At 67.5% G+C, this 18,124-nt stretch overlaps 2 protein-coding genes across 2 annotated transcripts; one reads left to right on the forward strand and one right to left on the reverse strand.

Moving 5' to 3' along the window:
* Positions 1-8,668: 8,668 nt before the first annotated feature.
* ARF5 (ARF GTPase 5) lies at positions 8,669-12,012 on the reverse strand. Its single transcript, XM_086475290.1, has 6 exons — positions 11,923-12,012; positions 11,749-11,829; positions 10,384-10,493; positions 9,967-10,038; positions 9,168-9,293; positions 8,669-9,036 (listed from the first exon to the last, which is right to left on the reverse strand). Exons 1-6 carry the CDS (start codon positions 11,987-11,989, stop codon positions 8,950-8,952), a joined length of 543 nt encoding a protein of 180 aa, XP_086331416.1. The 5' UTR covers positions 11,990-12,012; the 3' UTR covers positions 8,669-8,949.
* Positions 12,013-12,427: 415 nt separating this feature from the next.
* GCC1 (GRIP and coiled-coil domain containing 1) lies at positions 12,428-17,865 on the forward strand. Its single transcript, XM_086475302.1, has 3 exons — positions 12,428-12,438; positions 13,284-14,345; positions 16,305-17,865. Exons 2-3 carry the CDS (start codon positions 13,293-13,295, stop codon positions 17,607-17,609), a joined length of 2,358 nt encoding a protein of 785 aa, XP_086331428.1. The 5' UTR covers positions 12,428-12,438; positions 13,284-13,292; the 3' UTR covers positions 17,610-17,865.
* The last annotated feature ends 259 nt before the right edge of the window (positions 17,866-18,124 follow it).

Raw genomic sequence — 18,124 nt, forward strand, 5'->3', positions numbered from 1 at the left:
CTCAAAGCAAAGGGGCTCATTGGCCCCCCCCAGCCCCAGCCGGGGAGCCCCCAGGGCCAGGTCCCGCCACCACCTTCCACCTTTCTGTCCCCGCAGGGTCCCCTCTCGCCGTCACCGCCACCCCGCACCCCCCAGGCTGCCGCTCGCCCGCCGAAGCGGGTGCTGCCGTCTCCCCGAGCACCCAGCACCCTCCACGGGGCTCTGCGGCCGGCTGGCGGCTCCCGCTGGGCACCCGGCACAGGAGCAGGACCATCTTCTCCAGGCAGCAGTCGGAGGCCCTGGAGAAAGGTGCGGCTCTGGCGGGACGCCGGGGCATTCGGCACGCCTGCCCCGAGCTGCCGCGGGGTGCCGGGATGGAGCGGGGTCATTCCCAAGGGAGGGCATTGCCGCTTTGTGTTCCTTCGCACGGCGTGGCCACCGCTGAGGTGCCCCAAACCGCTCCGAATTGCCGGCGCCGGGGTCTGGCGCCGGACCGGCTGCAGCCGTGTGTCCTGGCATCGCCTGCCGCGGTGCTGGGGGTGCCTGATCTCACCCGTATTCCCCTTGCAGAGTTCCAGAGGGGACAATATCCGGACGCCATCACCCGGGAGAGACTGGCTGTGGCCACCCAGCTCCCCGACACAACCATCAGGGTAAGGGGACACCCCCCACACTGCCGTTCTCCGGCCGGGAGCGTGCCTGGACTGATCCTGTCAGCCAAAGTATCCCAGCCGCAGCAGCACGGGGTGGGGACAGGGCTCCCTCCTGGCACGCAGGGACATCTCCAAACCGTGCCGCTGCTGGTGGCGGTGGCAGAGGCGGGAGCGGGCTCAGGCGGGCAGCGGGTGTGCAGCGAGCAAGGGGGGAGTGACCCCCAAGAGCGGGTTCTGTCCCCAGCTCGGGGGTCTCTACCCGCTGATGGCCGGGCACGGGCAGGAGCGGGGCAGGGCTGGCTCGTCAGGACGTGGCAGTCTCTCACATCTGCCAGGACACCAGGGCAGGGCTGGGGGAGCGGGACCCTCAGGCTGCGCCCCCTGTGCCCAGCATCTCTGCCGGAGACAGCGCCCGCCTGCGTGGCACTGCCACGATGGACTCCATGCCCCGTCCCAGCGCCACCACCACTCCGGCCCCGCACCCAGCCTCTGCTCCCCACGGCTCTGCCCCGCCGTGGGGCCAGCACAGGGCCTGGGAGGTTGTGGGGACACTGCTGGACCCCAGGGTGGTGCCGCAGGGCAGGGGTGCAGGGGAGGAGAGGACAGCACTGCGGAGCCATGGCACGCTCCGTGGTGTGCTGCGTGGCACGCCTTGTGGTGCACCCCATGGAACAATCCATGGCACACCCCATGGCACAATCCGTGGCACAGCCCATGGCACACCCCATAGCACAACCCATGGCACACTCCATGGCATGCTCCGTGGCACGCTGCACGGGTGGCATGCTGCATTTCATGCTCTGTGGCGTGCTGCGTGGCACGCCTTGTGGTGCACCCCATGGCACAGTCCATGGCACGCTTCGTGGCACACTCCGTGGCACACTCCCTGGCACACACCCCTCACACGCTCGGTAGCTCCGGGCAGACACCCCGGCGCTGCTGGCAAACCTTCACAGGTCCGTGGCAGCCCCTTCCCCTCCCAGCCACAGACCACCACCGGCTGTCTCGGTGCCCCGGGCGGTGACAGCAGCGAGCCCCCCCGCTCTGCCGGGGCAGGGCCACCCACTCCCGCCATCACCCCACACCGCGGCAATGCCCAGCCATGCACACACGTGTCTCCCGTGCCGGAGACGCACCCCGGAGCCTGGCGTGTGCTTGCAGCCCGATGAGGTGGAGAAGACCCAGGACCAAACCCTTTCGTCTGCCCGTGCCCAAGCCCATGCCCGGGGTGTGTGAAGAGCCCGTGTCCAGGGCGAAGAGCGGTGCCAAGGAGCCGGAGCGCTGCCCGGGCCGTGGATGCCCCGGGACGGGGGGCCGGCAGCCTCAGCCCCCTCTCTCCTCCTCAGGTCTGGTTCTCAAACCGAAGGGCGAAATGGAGACGGGAGGCCAAGCAGAAGCTGGAGGCTGGCGGTGCAGGTGACAGCCCAGGGGCGGAGGGGACGGGACGCAGGATCTCATGCCTGGGAAGGGGACCGGTGTCCGGGGACCACCCTGGGTGGGTGCGTGGCTGCGATTTGGCACCGGGATGTCCGGGTTTGCTTCCCAGCTCCAGAGCCCTGCTGGGAGCTGGGGAGAGGACACGGCCGCTCCGTGCCCACCCCGCAGTAAGAGGCAGCCCTCCCCATCCCAAAACCAGGACCGGGGGCCGGTGCGGTCCCTGAGCCAGCACGCTGCCCTCCCTGCCTCTCCCCACGCAGGCTCCTGGTGCGACTGGATCCTGCCCCACGGGGCAGCCGTGGCTGCCTTCCACCCCCCCTCTGCGATAGCCACCGCCTCCGCACAGGTAGGAGATGGCCGGGGGTCCCTTCCCAGCCAGGGTGATGAGGAGGCCTCGCTGGGACCCCAGCATGGAGCACCTTCTGGAGCCCACGCTCCCGTTGCCCGGCTGCTCTGAGCTCCCCTGGGGGGCTGCTCTCCCCGAGGAGCCATTTCTGGAGCCACCCTGGAGGGTGACACTTTGCAGGTCCCCTCCGGGGTGGCCTGGTCCCAAAGCATCCCCGCGGACGCCCCGTGACACCCCGCTCTCTGCTCCCCACGCAGCACCTCCCGGCCACGTCCGTTGGCTCGCCGCAGCCCCTCCACGGCCACACTCCCAGCCACGGCTTCGCCGCCCACCCTGACCCCCCAGCCCCGCTGCACCTCTGCACCCCCGGCCCCGGCGCCTGGGATGATGCTTGCTGCGGTAAAAGGGCAGGGAGAGGGGCTGGGACCCCCGGGTAGGGCCAGGGTGGGAGCTGGCGGCAGGGCGCGGGACCCCACGGGGTGCTGGAGGGCGCAGGGAGCTGCTCCCCCTTCCCACCTGGCCCCCGCCCCGCAGCGCTGTGGGGTGGCTGCTGTGGGGTGGGTGTCCCCCGCCCCACGGCAGAGGGGGGCTGGGGGGCTGGGGGACAATGCTCCCCAGCCCCACGCGCCGCCTGAGCCCCGGTTTCCACCCCGCAGGCCTGGCTCCCGGTGGCAGCCCCCCTCCGGCTCCCTGGCAGCCCCTGGAGGGCCCCCGCTTCACCCTCCTGCCCCCCCGGGCTCACCTGCACCCCGCCGCCAGCCTGCTGCCCGCACCCCCGCTGAGCCCCCCCGCGCCACCGCTCCACACCAGTTCGCCAGACCCCCTCGCCCGCCTCCACACACCGATGTGCCCCTGGCTCTGAGGGTCCCCGGTGAGACGGGGGACCCCAATACACCCTCCGGCAGGTGGAGGGGAGCTCCTTCACCCAGACCGCGGTGAGTCGAGGGTGTCTGTGCACGGGTGCACGTCGGTGACGGCCGGGCCACCATCAGCTCACCGCCTGTCCCCTCCAAACCGGCGCTCCCCGTCTCCCTCCCAGGAGCTCAGTCACCCCCCAGGTCCAGTGGGGCAGAGGGGGTGGGTGCTCAGGGGAAAGCACCCCGCCGCACTGCCCAGGTTTGGGGCGCAAAGCCTTGCTGGCACATGGGGGGGTGATTGTGCCCCTTACCCAGCTGGGCAAGGGGTTTATTCCGGTGCTGCCGGCTGCGGCACAGCCCTGCCAGCCCGCAGAACCGTCACTCGCCCTGTCCAAGTGCGAGGCTTTGCCGGGGACCATCCCTTGCAGCTCACTCAGGAGCAGCCGGACAGACAGCGGGGGTCCCCACAGCCGCCCCACGCACTCGTCATCTGGCTGGCTGCTCCCCCTGGACCACCCTCATCTCCTGTGGCACCCCCCGACCCATCCCACAGACCCTGCAGCCCCTCTCCCCGGCCCCACACCCCCTCTGATCCCAGACCGTGTTTTCAGCCCAGCTCCAGTCGGGGCACAGCATGGCCGGGACAAGCCCCCAGCAGCTCCCCAAACCGTGCCCCTCCGCAGCGGGGTGATGCCCACCGAAAGCTTCAGGCTTTGCCTGGCCACTGGCCTCTTCCTCGGGTGGCTTGTGGGGACCAGGACCACAACTACATCCCCAGGGCCGTGGTTGGGGTCGGGCAGTGGGAGCCGAGCACCTTGCAGACCCCCTCATCGTGCTGGAGCATTTCTCACCATCCCCAGTTCGACGCCTCTGCTCCGGGGGCCAGGGAACGGGAGGATGGGGAGCAGCGGGGGCACAGGGTCCCGGCCAGGGACCCCTTCTCCTGCTGCCAGGCTCACACTGCGTCCCCGCCGCGGCACCACGAAGCACCGGTTCCCATCGGGGGCTGTTGGAAGTGGGGGACACTCCGCCACTAAATGGGGGCTTTTCCTGGCCCCTATGGAGAAACCCCTACCCCGGAGGGGGCTCTCCTAGCCAGAACACTGGGGAGTCTCTGGAGCTGGCGAACAGGGGCTGTGCAGGAGGGGCCCCCCTGGTGTAGCTGCTGGTGAGCCCCCGAGCTGCGGTATCGCGGGCAGGATGGTGCGGCGCAGCCGGGACCAGCTCCAGCCATCCCGGATCCCACGCCGGTGCCTCCACCCTGACTCAAGACCTCGCCGAGCCAATGGGTCCCGGCTGCACGGCACGTCCTTGGTCCAAATACAAAGTTTTGGGCTTCTGTTTGTTCAGGAGTTGAATTTAACGGTGGAGCCGGGGTAAAGGCACCCGGCCCCGGCACGGAGGGTTGCTGCAGGCTGGTGAAATGGTTTGATTTGAAGGATAAAGGTTGTTTCCTTCAGCCACAGGACATCAGCTGGGGGGGGCTCAGCCCAAGGCGAGGGCTTTCCCCCTTCGCAGCCCCAGAGGGGCATGTCCCGGTGCCACCGTCCCCAGCCCCTGCCCGGGAGCCCAGCCTCGGCAGATCACTCCCGACTGCAGAGCGCCGACCGGCCAGCCCAGCGTTGCCCTTGCTTCCCCGAGACAACGTTGGGCTCCAGCTCAGTTTGCATCCTTTTAAGCAAGAAAAAATAATTTCTGTTAAAAAAATGATTTCGGGTGAGGTGTGGCAGCATCCCGGGAGCGGGGCAGCGCGGAGAGGCGGGCTGAGACCCGCCAAACTCGTGGCATGTATTACCGACCAGCTGCCTGGCGGGGAAAGCCTCGGTGTCCCCATTCCCACTTCTCCGATGCCGGAGCAGACTCACAAGACGGAGGTGACCAAGGATGCCCCAGGCCACCCCAAGCCCCCCGGCGTCGCACAGCCCGCGGCACACGGGGCAGAGGGAGCCGCTCCTGCCAACAGCCGGCACAGCCCCAGGCAGCTCCACGACACGGCGCTGGGATTTCAACCACGCTCAGCCCCGGGGACACGGATGGGGACAAGACGGGTGGCATTGCCACCAGGGTGGCAGACCAGGACCGTGCCCGACAGCCCCCGCTGCGCCCCGGCAACACCGAAGCTGCGGGCGGGCGATGCGAGGCTGCGAAACGCCCCCGCGAGTCTGGGGCCTCCAAGCAGCCGCGGCAGCTCCGAAGGAGCCTTTTCCTTCCAGAATCACGGAGCGACTCGGCCGGGTTTGGGGGTTGTCTTGGTTTGAAAGACAGGTGTCCGCGGAGGAAGGCAGGACCCTCCCTTGAAATGGAAAGTGCAACCCCCTTCCCTCCAAATTATTATAATTTTGAAATTAACGGGCCTTCAGGCAAAGACATGGGGAATAGGAATAACAGTTCTTTACTAATATATATATATATAACACAAGGCAAGGAAAAAACAAACAACCCACTGGTTTACACCGACAGAGTCAGGAATACAACCTGACCCCCTGTTAGGGTGGCAGTAGCAGTCCGATCAGATGGTGGCTGCAGTCCTCCTGAAGTGATGGGTGTAGTTCTGTGGAAGCAGCGATCTTGTAAAAGGGTCTGGTCTTCCTCCGAAGGTCCAGTGGTAGGTAGGTAGCTCTTGTCCTCTGGAACTCCAGTGGGGGGAAAAGCTCCTCTGGGAATCCAGTGGAAGAAAGGCTGCTAGGGTGTTGGAGATCTCCGTTTTTATTTGGCATGGACTGCTTGGCTCCTTCCCCCCCCTCCCCGGGCGGAGCATCTCACAATGGGATGGGGAGTCGTGAGGCAGTTCCTTGATGGGCCATTAACAGGAGATAGCCCAGGAGCGAGTTATCGATGAGTCAGGCGATAAGGCATTGTTGTGCCCAGTAACAGGAGATAGTCCAGAGGGGGGAGGCAGGGAGCACCGCCCCACCTGGTCTCAACAGCTCCTGAAGATGGTCATAGAATACTTTTTTGGGGCACATTTTACACTGTAACCTAGGACAGGGGTATTTTTGGGGGGCTGCCGCGGTCGCCGTCCCCCGGGCCGTGCGGCACCGCGATTTCATACCCAGCCCTCCCAAAGCGCCGAAAAATCGCCGGACCCCCAGGAGAGACTTCAGCAGAGCGGCTGGTACCGATGTGCCCGTCCGCGTGGTGTCGGGCCGTGTCAGCGGGGCCGGGCGGGGCTGCAGGTGCCCCCCTGGGCCACCCAAACCGCTGCAGGGTGCTGGGAGCCCGTGAGGAGCCAGCCCTCGGGGTGCGTGTCCACAGGGAGGGGGGGGGCAGGACAGGACCCCCCCCCCCGCACCCTCAGCCCTTCGGTAGCTGATAGGAAGGCGGCATCCCACCGAGAGCGCCGCCGCGGCGTGGTGGTGGGCTCCCTCCCGGCTCGGGGTGCAGCCGGGGTGTTCGCTGCCCCCCCTGCCCTTTGCTGCGACTGGGCAATGCCCTGGGCACCGGCCACCCCCTCCCGGAGAAGCAAGCGGGCAGCAAGCTCTCCTGCCTGCCCTCCTGCCTGCTCTCCTGCCTGATCCCCTGACTGCTCTCCTGCCTGCTCTCCTGCCTGATCCCCTGCCTGCTCTCCTGCCTGCTCTCCTGCCTGATCCCCTGCCTGCCCTCCTGCCTGCTCTCCTGCCTGATCCCCTGCCTGCCCTCCTGCCTGCTCTCCTGCCTGCCCTCCTGCCTGCTCTCCTGCCTGCTCTCCTGCCTGCCCTCCTGCCTGCCCTCCTGCCTGCTCTCCTGCCTGATCTCCTGCCTGCTCTCCTGCCTCCAGGCTCTGGCAGCACCGACAGCTGCCAAGGGGATGTGTCCTGGCCACACCGCTGGAGGAGCTGGGCACCCACTGGTGTCAGGGGCCGTGGGCCAGCAAGGCTGGACGTGGCCAGGGCAGGGCGGGCAGCAAACCGGCAGGGCTGCAAGGGGCATCACGGCACGCGTGCTCCCGGGCTGCCGGCTCGGAGGTGCCAAAGGGGACGTCCCACGGCCTTGCAGCTGGCACCTTCGGGGCACTTCATCTCAGCCTGAGGGTGATGGCCAGGCCAGGCTGGAGGAACTGGTGCTAAATGGGGCATTAAATTATTTGCAGTGAGCGGCGGTCCTTTTGTTCCCTGGCTCTCCGAGAGCGGGGCGAGCGGGGCTCCAGCCCCACGCTGCGGGGCACGGGGGGGATTGTGCGTGTCGGCCGTAGAGTTGTGTCCCCCCCCAGGCTGCTGCGCTGGGAGATGGGGACACACGGCTGTCCCCAGCACCAGCAGGACCGCGCACGACCCAGGGGAGGGAGCCTGGCACCCGGAGCTGACGGGCACGGGTGAGACAACATCGCCGTGAAACGTCACCCATCTCGACCAACTGTCCCCCAGGAGCCGTGGCAGCGAGCGAAGCCACCGGCACCACCTTGTCCCCTGCTGCAAAGGCCATGGCTCAACCCCCACCTTCCACCCCGGGGCCACCTCGGGTGCCTCTCATCCACCCTGGGCTCCCCGCCCGTGGCACTGCTCTCGGGGTCTTTGCATCGTGAGCGACGCTCGCTCCGAGCCAGCACCATGGTGCTGCACCCCAGAGCCAAGTGCTCCAGGGAAAACTTGCACCAAAGCGCAGGAGAACCCCCTGGTCCCATCCTGTCCCCCCCCATTTTTCTGTCCCACAGGGACAGCCTGGGGGGACAGCCAGTGTAACCCCACAGGGAGAGCTTGGGGGGACAGGCGATGCACCCCAGCAGGGACAGTCTGGGGGGACAGCCAGCGTAACCCCACAGGGATGCTCCCCATGGATGCTCCATGCCTGCTGCCTCCCGCCAGCCAGCCTGGGGCTTTTTGGAGGCAGCACCCAGCACCAGTCTGCTCCCCCTTCTCCCAGTGCCAGCGGCTCGGCCCCTCGCTGCCAGAGCATGGCCACCGTTGGGCTGCCAAACGCTCGGTTTTGCCCAGTCCCAGTAATTATGACCCAATTAGCACTCCTGCCGCACGCAGCCTGAGCTGACCCCGCAGGGCCAGCCCCATTCGGAGGCAACGCCGACCCTGAGAGCACCCCGGCGCAGCTATAAAGCAGGTCAGACCCCCTCTTGGCACCAGAGGATGAGGGAATGAGCTTGCAACTCTGCGTCCCGGCACGGCACACACAGGGTTTTATTAGGGCCCAAATCCCCGTGCCCGGAGATGCTCGTGGGAGATGGGAGTTGGGGAGCGAGGTTCTAAGGTGGCACCCGGAGCCAGCCAGAAATGCGCCGGGCGCAGGGTACAAAGTGGTGGTGTTTAATCACTCGATATACAACAGCACGTTACGCAGCCATACGCCCCCCCTCCCCGCGAGAAAGAGAGCTATAAAGTTGACTGGAGGATAAAAAGGAGGATCCTTCCCGTCCCGCAGCGGCAGGGCTGCCTCCCAGCCCCGCTCAGCCTCCCACCGCCGGCTCCGGGGACACTTGGGGACATGCCACCCCAGCAGATCTGCGGGCAAGCTCTCGCAGACGGCACATGCAGGTGGGGAGGGCGGCCAGCACGCAGCGCTGGCGGGGCGAAGGCAGGACACCGTGGAGCTGCCCGAAGAGTCCTTGAGGTTCAAGTCCTACCAGATAAACACACAAGAGACGAGGCCACGCCTGGGAGAAAGGAAAAACACCCCCCGCCCCAAATTAAACAAAGAAACCCAAACCAAAGAGCAGCTGGAAGAGACGTCCCCGGCTCGTCCGGCCCAGCTAGCGCTTGGAGAGCTCGTGCGACAGCCAGTCCAGCCCGTCGTAGAGCCCCGTGCCCTGGGTCGCGCACGTCGCCTGCACGTACCACTGCAAAACAGAGCGAGACGGAGAAAGGGGCTTCGAGCCCTGCAGCCCGGCAGCCCGCCGCGCCCCAGGAGCAGCCCCACGGGTCCCTCCCGCAGGGACGGGGACGGGGGACGGCGCCCCGGGTCACTCACGGTCCGGCTGCGCAGCGCCTGCAGCCCCAGCTTGTCGGTCAGCTCGCTCACCGCCATGGCGTTGGGCATGTCCTGCTTGTTGGCGAACACCAGCAGGACGGCGTCCCGCAGCTCGTCCTCCTGCAGCTGCAGGGGGAGTGGGGACGGCTGAGCCGGAGGGGGGGCCCTCGGGGAGCCCTCAGGGAGCCTCCGCAGCGCCGGCACCCCAGGCTCGGGCAGACCCAAGGAGCCGGGAGGACTCTCCAGCTCCTCGGCTCGCTTCCAGCATCGCTGCCCGGAGGGCTCGGTGCGCTGGGATGCTCTTCCAGGAGCACCCGCGCCCTTCGCAGAGGGGACACATTGGAGCGAGGGGCTCCAGGGATGCGGGGACACAGCGGCCACCGCGGGGACAGTGCAAGAGGGCGGGCACGACGCTCTCCGAACAGCGGCAAGCAGGCAGCGGGCATCTGCCCGGCCCTTCTCCCCGCTCTCAGGCTGCGACGCTGCTCCGCTCTGCGCCAGCTTCCCACCCCAAGGATGCGCTGCCCCCCACCGAGAGCCGCACCGAGGACCCCCGCCCCGCAGGCTGGCTTTCGGGCACCACTTCTGGATGCTGCCCCCCCCTCCCCGTGCGCTCCGCTGGCAAAGCCCTCACTAAGCAAACCCCAGAACTGCGTTTTCTCGGCCGTTTTTCCCCCTTGCGATTGCTCCGGGTCTCACCTCGCACCCAGCCAGGCGCTGCTGCAGAGCCGGGCGAGCGGGAGGAGGGCTGGGGGACGCCCACCTCCCCGCCAGCCCGAATCCCCCCACCATCACTCACCATCTTCTGCAGCTCGTCGGCAGACTCCTGCACTCGCTCTCGGTCATTGCTGTCCACCACGAAGATGAGACCCTGCGGGAGAAGCCAGGCTGGAGTGGGCAGCTTGCGCGGAGAACAGCGGGGGACATCCCAGGCGGGCTGCAGGCAGCCCCACTGCTCCCCTGGGGCCCCCCCGTGCACCCCCCGCAGCACCAGAGCATCCCAGGGACGGCGCTGCCCCCTCGCCTCGCTCCCCTCCCATGGGGCAAACACCCACGTGCCGCCCCAGTGGAGCCACCGCACCGGGGACCGGGATACGTTCCCTGCCACCGCTCCCACCCCCAGGTCGGGCAGGATCAGGCCGCAAGCCCCGGGGAACCCCGGGCCAGCCCCGCTGCAGCTGAGGAAGTTTATCCCTGCCCTGACCCCCCCTGGTACCTGCGTGTTTTGGAAGTAGTGCCTCCAGAGGGGTCGGATCTTGTCCTGGCCGCCCACGTCCCAGACGGTGAAGCAAATGTTCTTGTACTCCACTGTCTCCACGTTGAACCCTGCGGAGGGGGCAGGAGGGGATTAAATCCATGGGGAGAGGGCGCCCGCTGCCTCTGGGGACAGCTGAGGATTTGCACACACGGAGGGGATCGCCCTCGAGCCCTCTCCTCTCCAGGCTGAGCAGCCCCTGCTCTCCCAGCCTGTCCTCGTCCAAGAGATGCTCCCGTCCCTTCCCCATCGCCGCGGTCCCACACTGGACTTACTCCAGCACGGCCCCGTCTCTCCTGCACCGCGGAGCCCAGCACCAGACCCACCACCCCCAGAGCTGAGCAGAGGGGCAGGAGCTCCTCTCCTGACCCATTCTCAGGGCTCGGCCCAGGCTCTGGTGGCCCCAAGCCACAAGGGCACGTGCCTGGTGCTTGCCCAGGTTCCCCCCCACCAGCACGGCCAGGGCCTTCCCCCCAGAGCTGCACCGATGCCTGGGGTTGCTCCTCTCTGAGGTCAGGACTTGGCATTCCCCTGGGTCCCTCTGCCCGTTTCTCCACCCTGCCCAGGTCCACCCTGGATGGCAGCAGGACCCTCCAGTGTGACGCCACTCCTCCTTGCTCAGGACCACCCGCAAGCTTGCCGAGGGGGCTCCCTCCCCATCACCCAGGTCACTTAACGATGTTCAGCGGCACTGGCCGGCGTGGTACCCTGCGGGTAACCAGCCTCCCTGACCTGGCGACTCAGCCCGGGGACCACGAGGGGCATTTTGGGGTGCGAGCCAGGCTCCCCACCAGGCACCACCGGCAGCCGTGCTGCAGCATCCAGACAGGCACGGGGTAACGGGAGGGTAACGGCTGGGCGGACGGGGCGCTGGGCGTTGTCAGATGGCACGTCTCACCCCACGTGGCCCCTGGCTGATCGCGGGGCACCAGGGCTCGGCCCGGAGCACCCAGGGGAAGGCAGGACCCGGGTGGGTGGCGTGGCCGGCGGGATGTGGCAGGGGGTCCCTGCCCGGTTCCCAGTGCTCGATGGGGGCCCAGCCGGTGCCGGCTGTCAGAGGCAGGGTGGGGGTCCCCGCCCAGTACCCGCTGCTCGATGGGGGCCCAGCCGGTGCCGGCTGTCAGAGGCAGGGTGGGGGTCCCTGCCCATACCCGGTGCTCCATGGGGGCCCAGCCGGTGCCGGCTGTCAGAGGCAGGGTGGGGGTCCCTGCCCATACCCGGTGCTCCATGGGGGCCCAGCCGGTGCCGGCTGTCAGAGGCAGGGTGGGGGTCCCTGCCCGGTACCCGGTGCTCGATGGGGGCCCAGCCCGGTGCCGGGGCACTCACCGATGGTGGGGATGGTGGTGACGATCTCACCCAGCTTCAGCTTGTAGAGGATGGTGGTCTTACCGGCGGCGTCCAGCCCCACTGCAACGAGGAGGCGGCGTCAGCGGCGCCGGTACCGGTACGTGCCCCATCCCCATCCCCCGCCCGGCCCTGCCCCGCCGCCCCCGCGCTCACCCATCAGGATCCGCATCTGCTTCTTGCCGAAGATGCGGGAGAAGATGGCGGAGACCGTGAGGCCCATGGCGGCGGCGGCGGGACGGGACGGGACGGACGGACGGGACGGACGGGACGGGACGGCCGCGCTGCCACCCCGCTGCCTCCGCGCTCCGCCGCGCCGCAGGCCCCGCCCCGCGTACCGGGCCCCGCCCCCGCACAACAGGCCACGCCCCCGACCCGACCCCACGGCTGCCGTCTCGGCTCCCTGCACTGTCAGACCACGCCCCTCAAGGATCGGCCCCGCCCCCGCCGCACTGTACCGCCCCCGCCCTGCTGGGAAACCCCGCCTCCCCCGGCACGCTCGGTGACGTTTGGCCCCGCCTCCTATAGCCCCGCCCCGTTGCCCACACCCCCTACCCGCAAGGCCTGCAGGCCTTTCCGTGCCTTTCTGACGCACATGCGCAGCGGGCAGGAGGCGTCAGGCGGAAGTGGCGCGGGGCTCTCTGCGCCTGCGCAGCGGGTGCCGGCCCGGAGGTAAGGCCTGTGGTGACCCGGGGGTTGCCTTGGGGACGCCCCCGCCCAGCGGGAACCCCCCCCGGCCGCCCCCCCCCCCCCCCCCCCGGCCACAACCGCCCCCCGCGACCCCCGCCCCGGGCTCACCGGCCTCTCCGCCACTGCCCCAAAGCCGCCTCTGCCCCCCCCCCCCCCCCCCCGGGGCCCGCGGGCCCCCTGCGCCCCACGGGTCCCCTCTGCCCCACGAGCCCCCCCCCGCCCCACGGGCCTCCCACGAGCCCCCCCCGCCCCACGGGCCCCCTTGCTCCTGTCCCACAGTCTCTCGCTGCCCCCCGCGGCCCCTCTGTCCCATCCCTGCTGCCGCTGCACTGCAGCCCCTTTGCCCCAGCGGCTGCCCCCCCCCCCCCCCCCCCCCCCCCCCGAGTCCCTCCCCCGCAGCTTGGCCCCCCGAACCCGCCTTCTGCCGTGGGGACCCCCTGAGAGCTGGGCCCCCCACCCGGAGCTGGCAGGGGCGGGATTACCCTCGCAGCAGGCGGGGACAGGCCCGGGGGCTGTTTCTGTTGAAAACTCAAAATCGGCTCATTTACGGGTGTAAACCCCCCCCCCCGCCCCCCCCCGTGGGTGACCCGAGGGGGAGCGGCTGCCGCGGCAGATCCCGCTGTGAGGCGTTCAAGCCGTTTTCTCTGGCCCTGGTGGAGGAGCTTGAGGCACCCGAGGGGCAGCAGGAGTGAGTTCAGAGCCGTCACCCCTGGGGGGGTCCTGGGGGGCTGTCGGGACCGTGGTCCTGCTTAGCCACGCCCTCCTGCCGATGGCCAGCGTGGCTTTGCCGCTCATTCAGCGTTGGTGCTGCTGTTCTCCCCTTTCAGGCTGCGCGAATGATGGAGAAGTTTGGCATGAACTTCGGGGGTGGCCCGAGTAAAAAAGACCTTCTAGAGACTATTGAGTCGCAGAAGAAGCAGCTCCTTCAGTACCAGGTGCGGCTGAAGGATGTCGTCAGAGCCTACAAGAGCCTGCTCAAGGAGAAGGAAGCCCTGGAAGCCAGCTTGAAGGTCCTCTCCGTGTCTCACGAGGCAGATGTCGGCCCGAGCGGCGCTCAGCCCGCGCCCCTGGCCGGCGCCGGCGGCTCCTTCGCCGATGCCGCCGACGACAGGAGCTCGGTTCACAGCGAAGACAGCGTGGGGACCGCCACCAGCGCCGACACCGCCGCCAGCCTGGCCAGCACCAAGGGCGAGGCAGGCTCTGAGGACGACAAGCCCGCGGCCACTGCCGGTTCCTCTCTTAAATCCGACGAGACGAGCGGGTCGGAGAGCGGCGTCAGCACGAGCAGCGGGGACGGGGCGGCCGCGGCGAGCGAGGCTGATAAAAGAGTGGTCCAGCTGAAGACCCAGCTGGCCACCCTGACCAGCGCCCTGGCCACGGTGACGCAGGAGAAGTCCCGCATGGAAGCCTCGTACCAAGCGGACAAGAAGAAGATGAAGCAGGACCTGGACGACGCCGTGAGGAAGGCGGAGGGCGAGGCGGAGAAGCTGGAGGCGGAGCTGCAGTCGGTCCAGGAGCAGCTCGCCGAGACCAAAGCCCGTCTGATCACGCAGCAGCACGACCGAGCCCGGGAGCAGGGCGACCACGGCGTGATGCTGCGGGAGCTGCAGAAGCTGCTGCAGCACGAGAGGAGCTGCCGCCAGGACGCGGAGCTGAAGCTGGAGGAGACCAGGGAGGCGCTGGCCGGCAGGGCGGGCCTGGCCGACCGCGCCGAGGGCTACGAGCTGCAGCTCGGGCAGCTGAGGCGGGAGGTGGAAGAGCTGAAGAGAGAGCTGCGAGCTGCTCGGGAGGAGAGCAGCAAGCCCGACCCCCGGGTGCAGGACCTGCAGGAGGAGATGGCCGGCCTGAAGAGCCACTTCCAAGTGCAGCTGCTGCAGGAGATGAAGAAGGTAATTCCTCATCCGGGCCCCGGAGCAGCTCGCGCTGGGGGACGTGTCGGCAGCGCTGGGGGCAGGGCTGGAGGCTGGAGGAGAACACATTCCCCTTCCCAGTCCCCGCAGAGGTTTGAAGTAGGTGAGAGCGTTGGTGGGTGGGATGATGGGCCCCGAGGAAAACCAGAGCTGTTTGTGATCCCGGCCCGGCCCACTCGGCGGGTTTCGGGGTGGGCGGATCTTTGGTGTCCTGCCTTTGAAAGGGGTTCTCCTCCGCACGGCGGAGGCCCTATGCTCGGCAATGGCAGCGAGTTCATGGCCCTCTTTGGTCAGTGGGTTGGCACCAATAACGGACTTCATTAGTAATATTTCACAGGTCAGGGAGAGGTATGGCTTTCCCCAATTCTGTCTAATAATATGGAGAGAGAAGAACAAAAAGAGTAAAAAAGTGAAAGCAAGAGAGGGAGAAAGCAAGAGGGAGAGAAAGCAAGAAAGAGGGAGAGGGAGAAAGCAAGAGGGAGAGAAAGCAAGAAAGAGGGAGAGGGAGAAAGCAAGAGGGAGAGAAAGCAAGCAAGCAAGAGAGGGAGAAAGCAAGCGCTATCCCCACTCGTGGGGCGCAGCGACGTCTCGACGCCTTTGGCTCTTCGGGGCCGGGCGCGCTGCTGCGTCTCGGTCACTGGTGGTTTCCTTGTCCCTGGCCAGTCCCGCCCCGGAGCCCTGCTCACCTTAGCCCCCTCCTCGTCTCCCTTCCCTGCTAATGAGGACGCCGGCGCAGCGGGCGACGCTTTGGGGGCTCCAAGGGGGTTCTGTCCACCATAGCCGAGGGAGCGGGGCCTCCCCCAGCCCAGAAACACCCTCTGCTGCAGGGTGTGTCCGCTGGGCCAGGGGAGCTCGGCTGAAGCCCCCTTACCGCCCACCCCACCTACGGTTTCTGAAGGGGGGGCACCACCTCGCCCTCTTGTCCCTCCGAGGAGGGAGCACCGTACAAACTGACCCTCAGCGCAGCTCGGAGGGCTCTGGGGCAAGAGGGGGGTAAGTCGGGGAGCAAGGCTGCGTGGTGTGGGGAGAGCAGAGCGGGGGGGGGGTGGCGGAAAAGAGGGACCTCTGTGACTCGGCGGGTGGCGGCGTTACGCGCTCGGGGGGGGGTTGGCATCGGGGGTTTGGCACCGGGTTTGCAGCTGGCCGCCGGCGTGGGGACCCCCTGAGAGCTGGGCCCCCCACCCGGCGCTGGCAGGGGCGGGGTTACCCCCGCAGCAGGCGGGGACAGGCCCGGGGGCTGTTTCTGTTGAAAACTCAAAATTGGCCCGTTTATGGGTGTAACCCCCCGAGGGGGACCTGCCGCCCCTCCTTGCGGTCTAGAAGGAGTTTCCTTCTCTCTGACCTGAAGCATCGCGCTGGCTCGATACGATTTGCCTTTTTTTTGGCTTGGGAGGTGGTCTCTGACTGACGGAGGTGCAGGTGACCCAGCTCCGGCTGTGCTGTATTTCGTGACGGTGACTGTCGAGTGCTGCCGTGGTCCGGACTTCCGAGTCAGTCAGGCCTTGGTGGCTGTAAAAGCTCTGAACACCGGGCGTTTGCCGGAGCTGCTCAGAAACCCCCGAGTTACACCAACGCCGGGGTTTAAGCAAGTTGTGGTCAGAAAAGCTTCAGAGCACACGCACGTTGTAAAAAAACCAACCCGACCCAACCCCGCAGCGGGTCGTGACGCGCGTTTGCCGCTTCCCCCCGCGGAGAGCCCCGCCCCGGGACCTCTGCAGAGCGGCGCCCAAAAGCAAAAATGGGTTTAGCTCGTTTTACCCCCAAACAGGCGAAGGGGCGGGTCAGCGCAGCGGCTCGGGCGGGTTTTTGGGGGAAAGGGGTGGCCCCGCGCTGGGGGGGAGCTCAGCAGGGCAGAAGCGAGCCCCCGTGTGGGGCGCAGCCCTCCCGCCCCGGGGCGCGGAGCTCCCCTAACCCTGCCCCGTGTCTCCCCGCTCGCAGACGGCGCAGGCGGAGGAGCAGCTCCGGCAGCGCGCCCAGGCGGAGGAGCGGCGAGTGGCCGACCTGGAGGGCCAAGTGTCCCAAGCCTCGGAGCTGCTCGGCACGTACGAGAAGGCCAAGCAGAAGGACCAGGCGGTCATCCAGAAGCTGAAGGACCGCGTCGTCCAGCTGGACCTGGAGAACAAAACCCTGGCCCTCGCCGCCGCCAGCCGGTCCCCCGCCGACGCGCACGTGGAAGAGGCCAACCTCGACGTCAACGTCCTCAAGGACAGGATGGAGAAGCTGAAGAAGCTCTTGCAGGCGGCGGCCAGGAGGAGCCAGTCGGCTCTGGACATCGAGAAGCTGTGCGAGCTGGAGCTGCCGAAGGGCACGGAGGCTGGGGACGGCGAGAAGGCCACCGCGCTGTACTACCAGCAGGAGCTGAAGCAGCTGAAGGAGGAGTTCGAGAGGTACAAGGTGAGGGCGCAGGTGGTTCTCAAGAACAAGTCGGCCAAAGACGGCAACCTGGCGAAGGAGCTGGAGGAAGCTCAGGAGCAGCTGGCGGACCTGAAGGAGAAATACGTCGTGCTGCAGCTCTCCTCGGACGAGCTGGAGAAGCGGCACCGGCAGGAGGTGGAAGCCAAGAGGCAGGAGCTGTCCCAGCTGCAGCAGAGCCACCGGCAGGAGTTGGAGCGGTGCCGGCTGGAGTACCGGGAGCGGGCGCTGAGGCTGGAGGAGGAGCTGCACAAACAGCGGGAGCGGGCGCTGGCGGTGCTGGCGGAGAAGGACCAGGAGCTGGAGCAGCTGAGGTCCGTCACGGCGCCGTACGGCCTCCAAGGGCCCAAGAGCCACCTGGCGGCGGGGACGGAGGGTCCGAGCAGTGACCCGCCGGGCAAGGACCCCGCGGAGGTCCTCCCCCAGGCTCTTCACCTCTCGGCCGCCGGCGAGCCCACCTTCTTCTTGTACGCCGAGCAGCTGGCTCGCAAGGAGGTGGAGATCGCGGCGCTGAGGAAGCAGAAGCACAAGCTGGAAGGGCAAGTTCACCAGCTCCAGGAGAAGCTCCTGGTGGAGGAGGAGAAGCGGCGGGAAGAGGTGTCCGCCCTCCGGAGCGAAATCGAGAAGAACTTCAGAGACAAGAGCCGGGAGGGAGCCAACCTGGAGTACCTCAAAAACATCGTGTACAGGTTCCTGACGCTGCCGGACGCCCTGGGCCGCCAGCAGACCCTGACGGCCATCCTGACCATCCTGCACTTCAGCCCGGAGGAGAAGCGGGCCGTCGCGAAACACGCGGCCCACGGCAGCTGGTGGCTCTCGGGGAAGAGGTGAGGCAGTGGCTCCTCTTCCTCGCTGCCCTCGCGGGGTGACGCCTTGCTGGTCGTTCCCTGAGCCCCCTTCCCCGGTGCTGTGACCTCCGGGCGCCGGAGCAGAGAGCTGGCAGCAAAGAGCTGCGCTGCCACGAGCACTCTTGGCGGGATCGTGCCAAGGATTCCAGCCGGATCGCGGCGCTCTCTTGCTCTCTGACGGGAGAATTTGCTCCCAGTTGGAACCTGGTTCTTTTTAAAAATCACATTGAAGCTACTGATGCTTTTTTTTTTTTTTTTTACACAATTTAAAAAAACACCCCAGCATCCCTACCTGTGAGGCGTAGGGGTGAGGAGCTCTGTTAGCTGGAGCTGGCGTGTGTCTTCAAACGCCAGACAGGCTGGTGACTCAAAGGCTTTAACGCTGGAAGGCGGGGAGGGGGGGCGGGGGGCCACTTACCGCGGTGCTAAAATAAGACAAAGAGCTGAAAACCTGCAAGAAGGAGGAACCTTAACTACCAGCATCCTCCAAATGCAGAA

This window comes from Leptosomus discolor, chromosome 1 (genome assembly GCF_034619465.1).
Source record: "Leptosomus discolor isolate bLepDis1 chromosome 1, bLepDis1.hap2, whole genome shotgun sequence".
NCBI classification, from domain to species: Eukaryota; Metazoa; Chordata; class Aves; order Leptosomiformes; family Leptosomidae; genus Leptosomus; species Leptosomus discolor.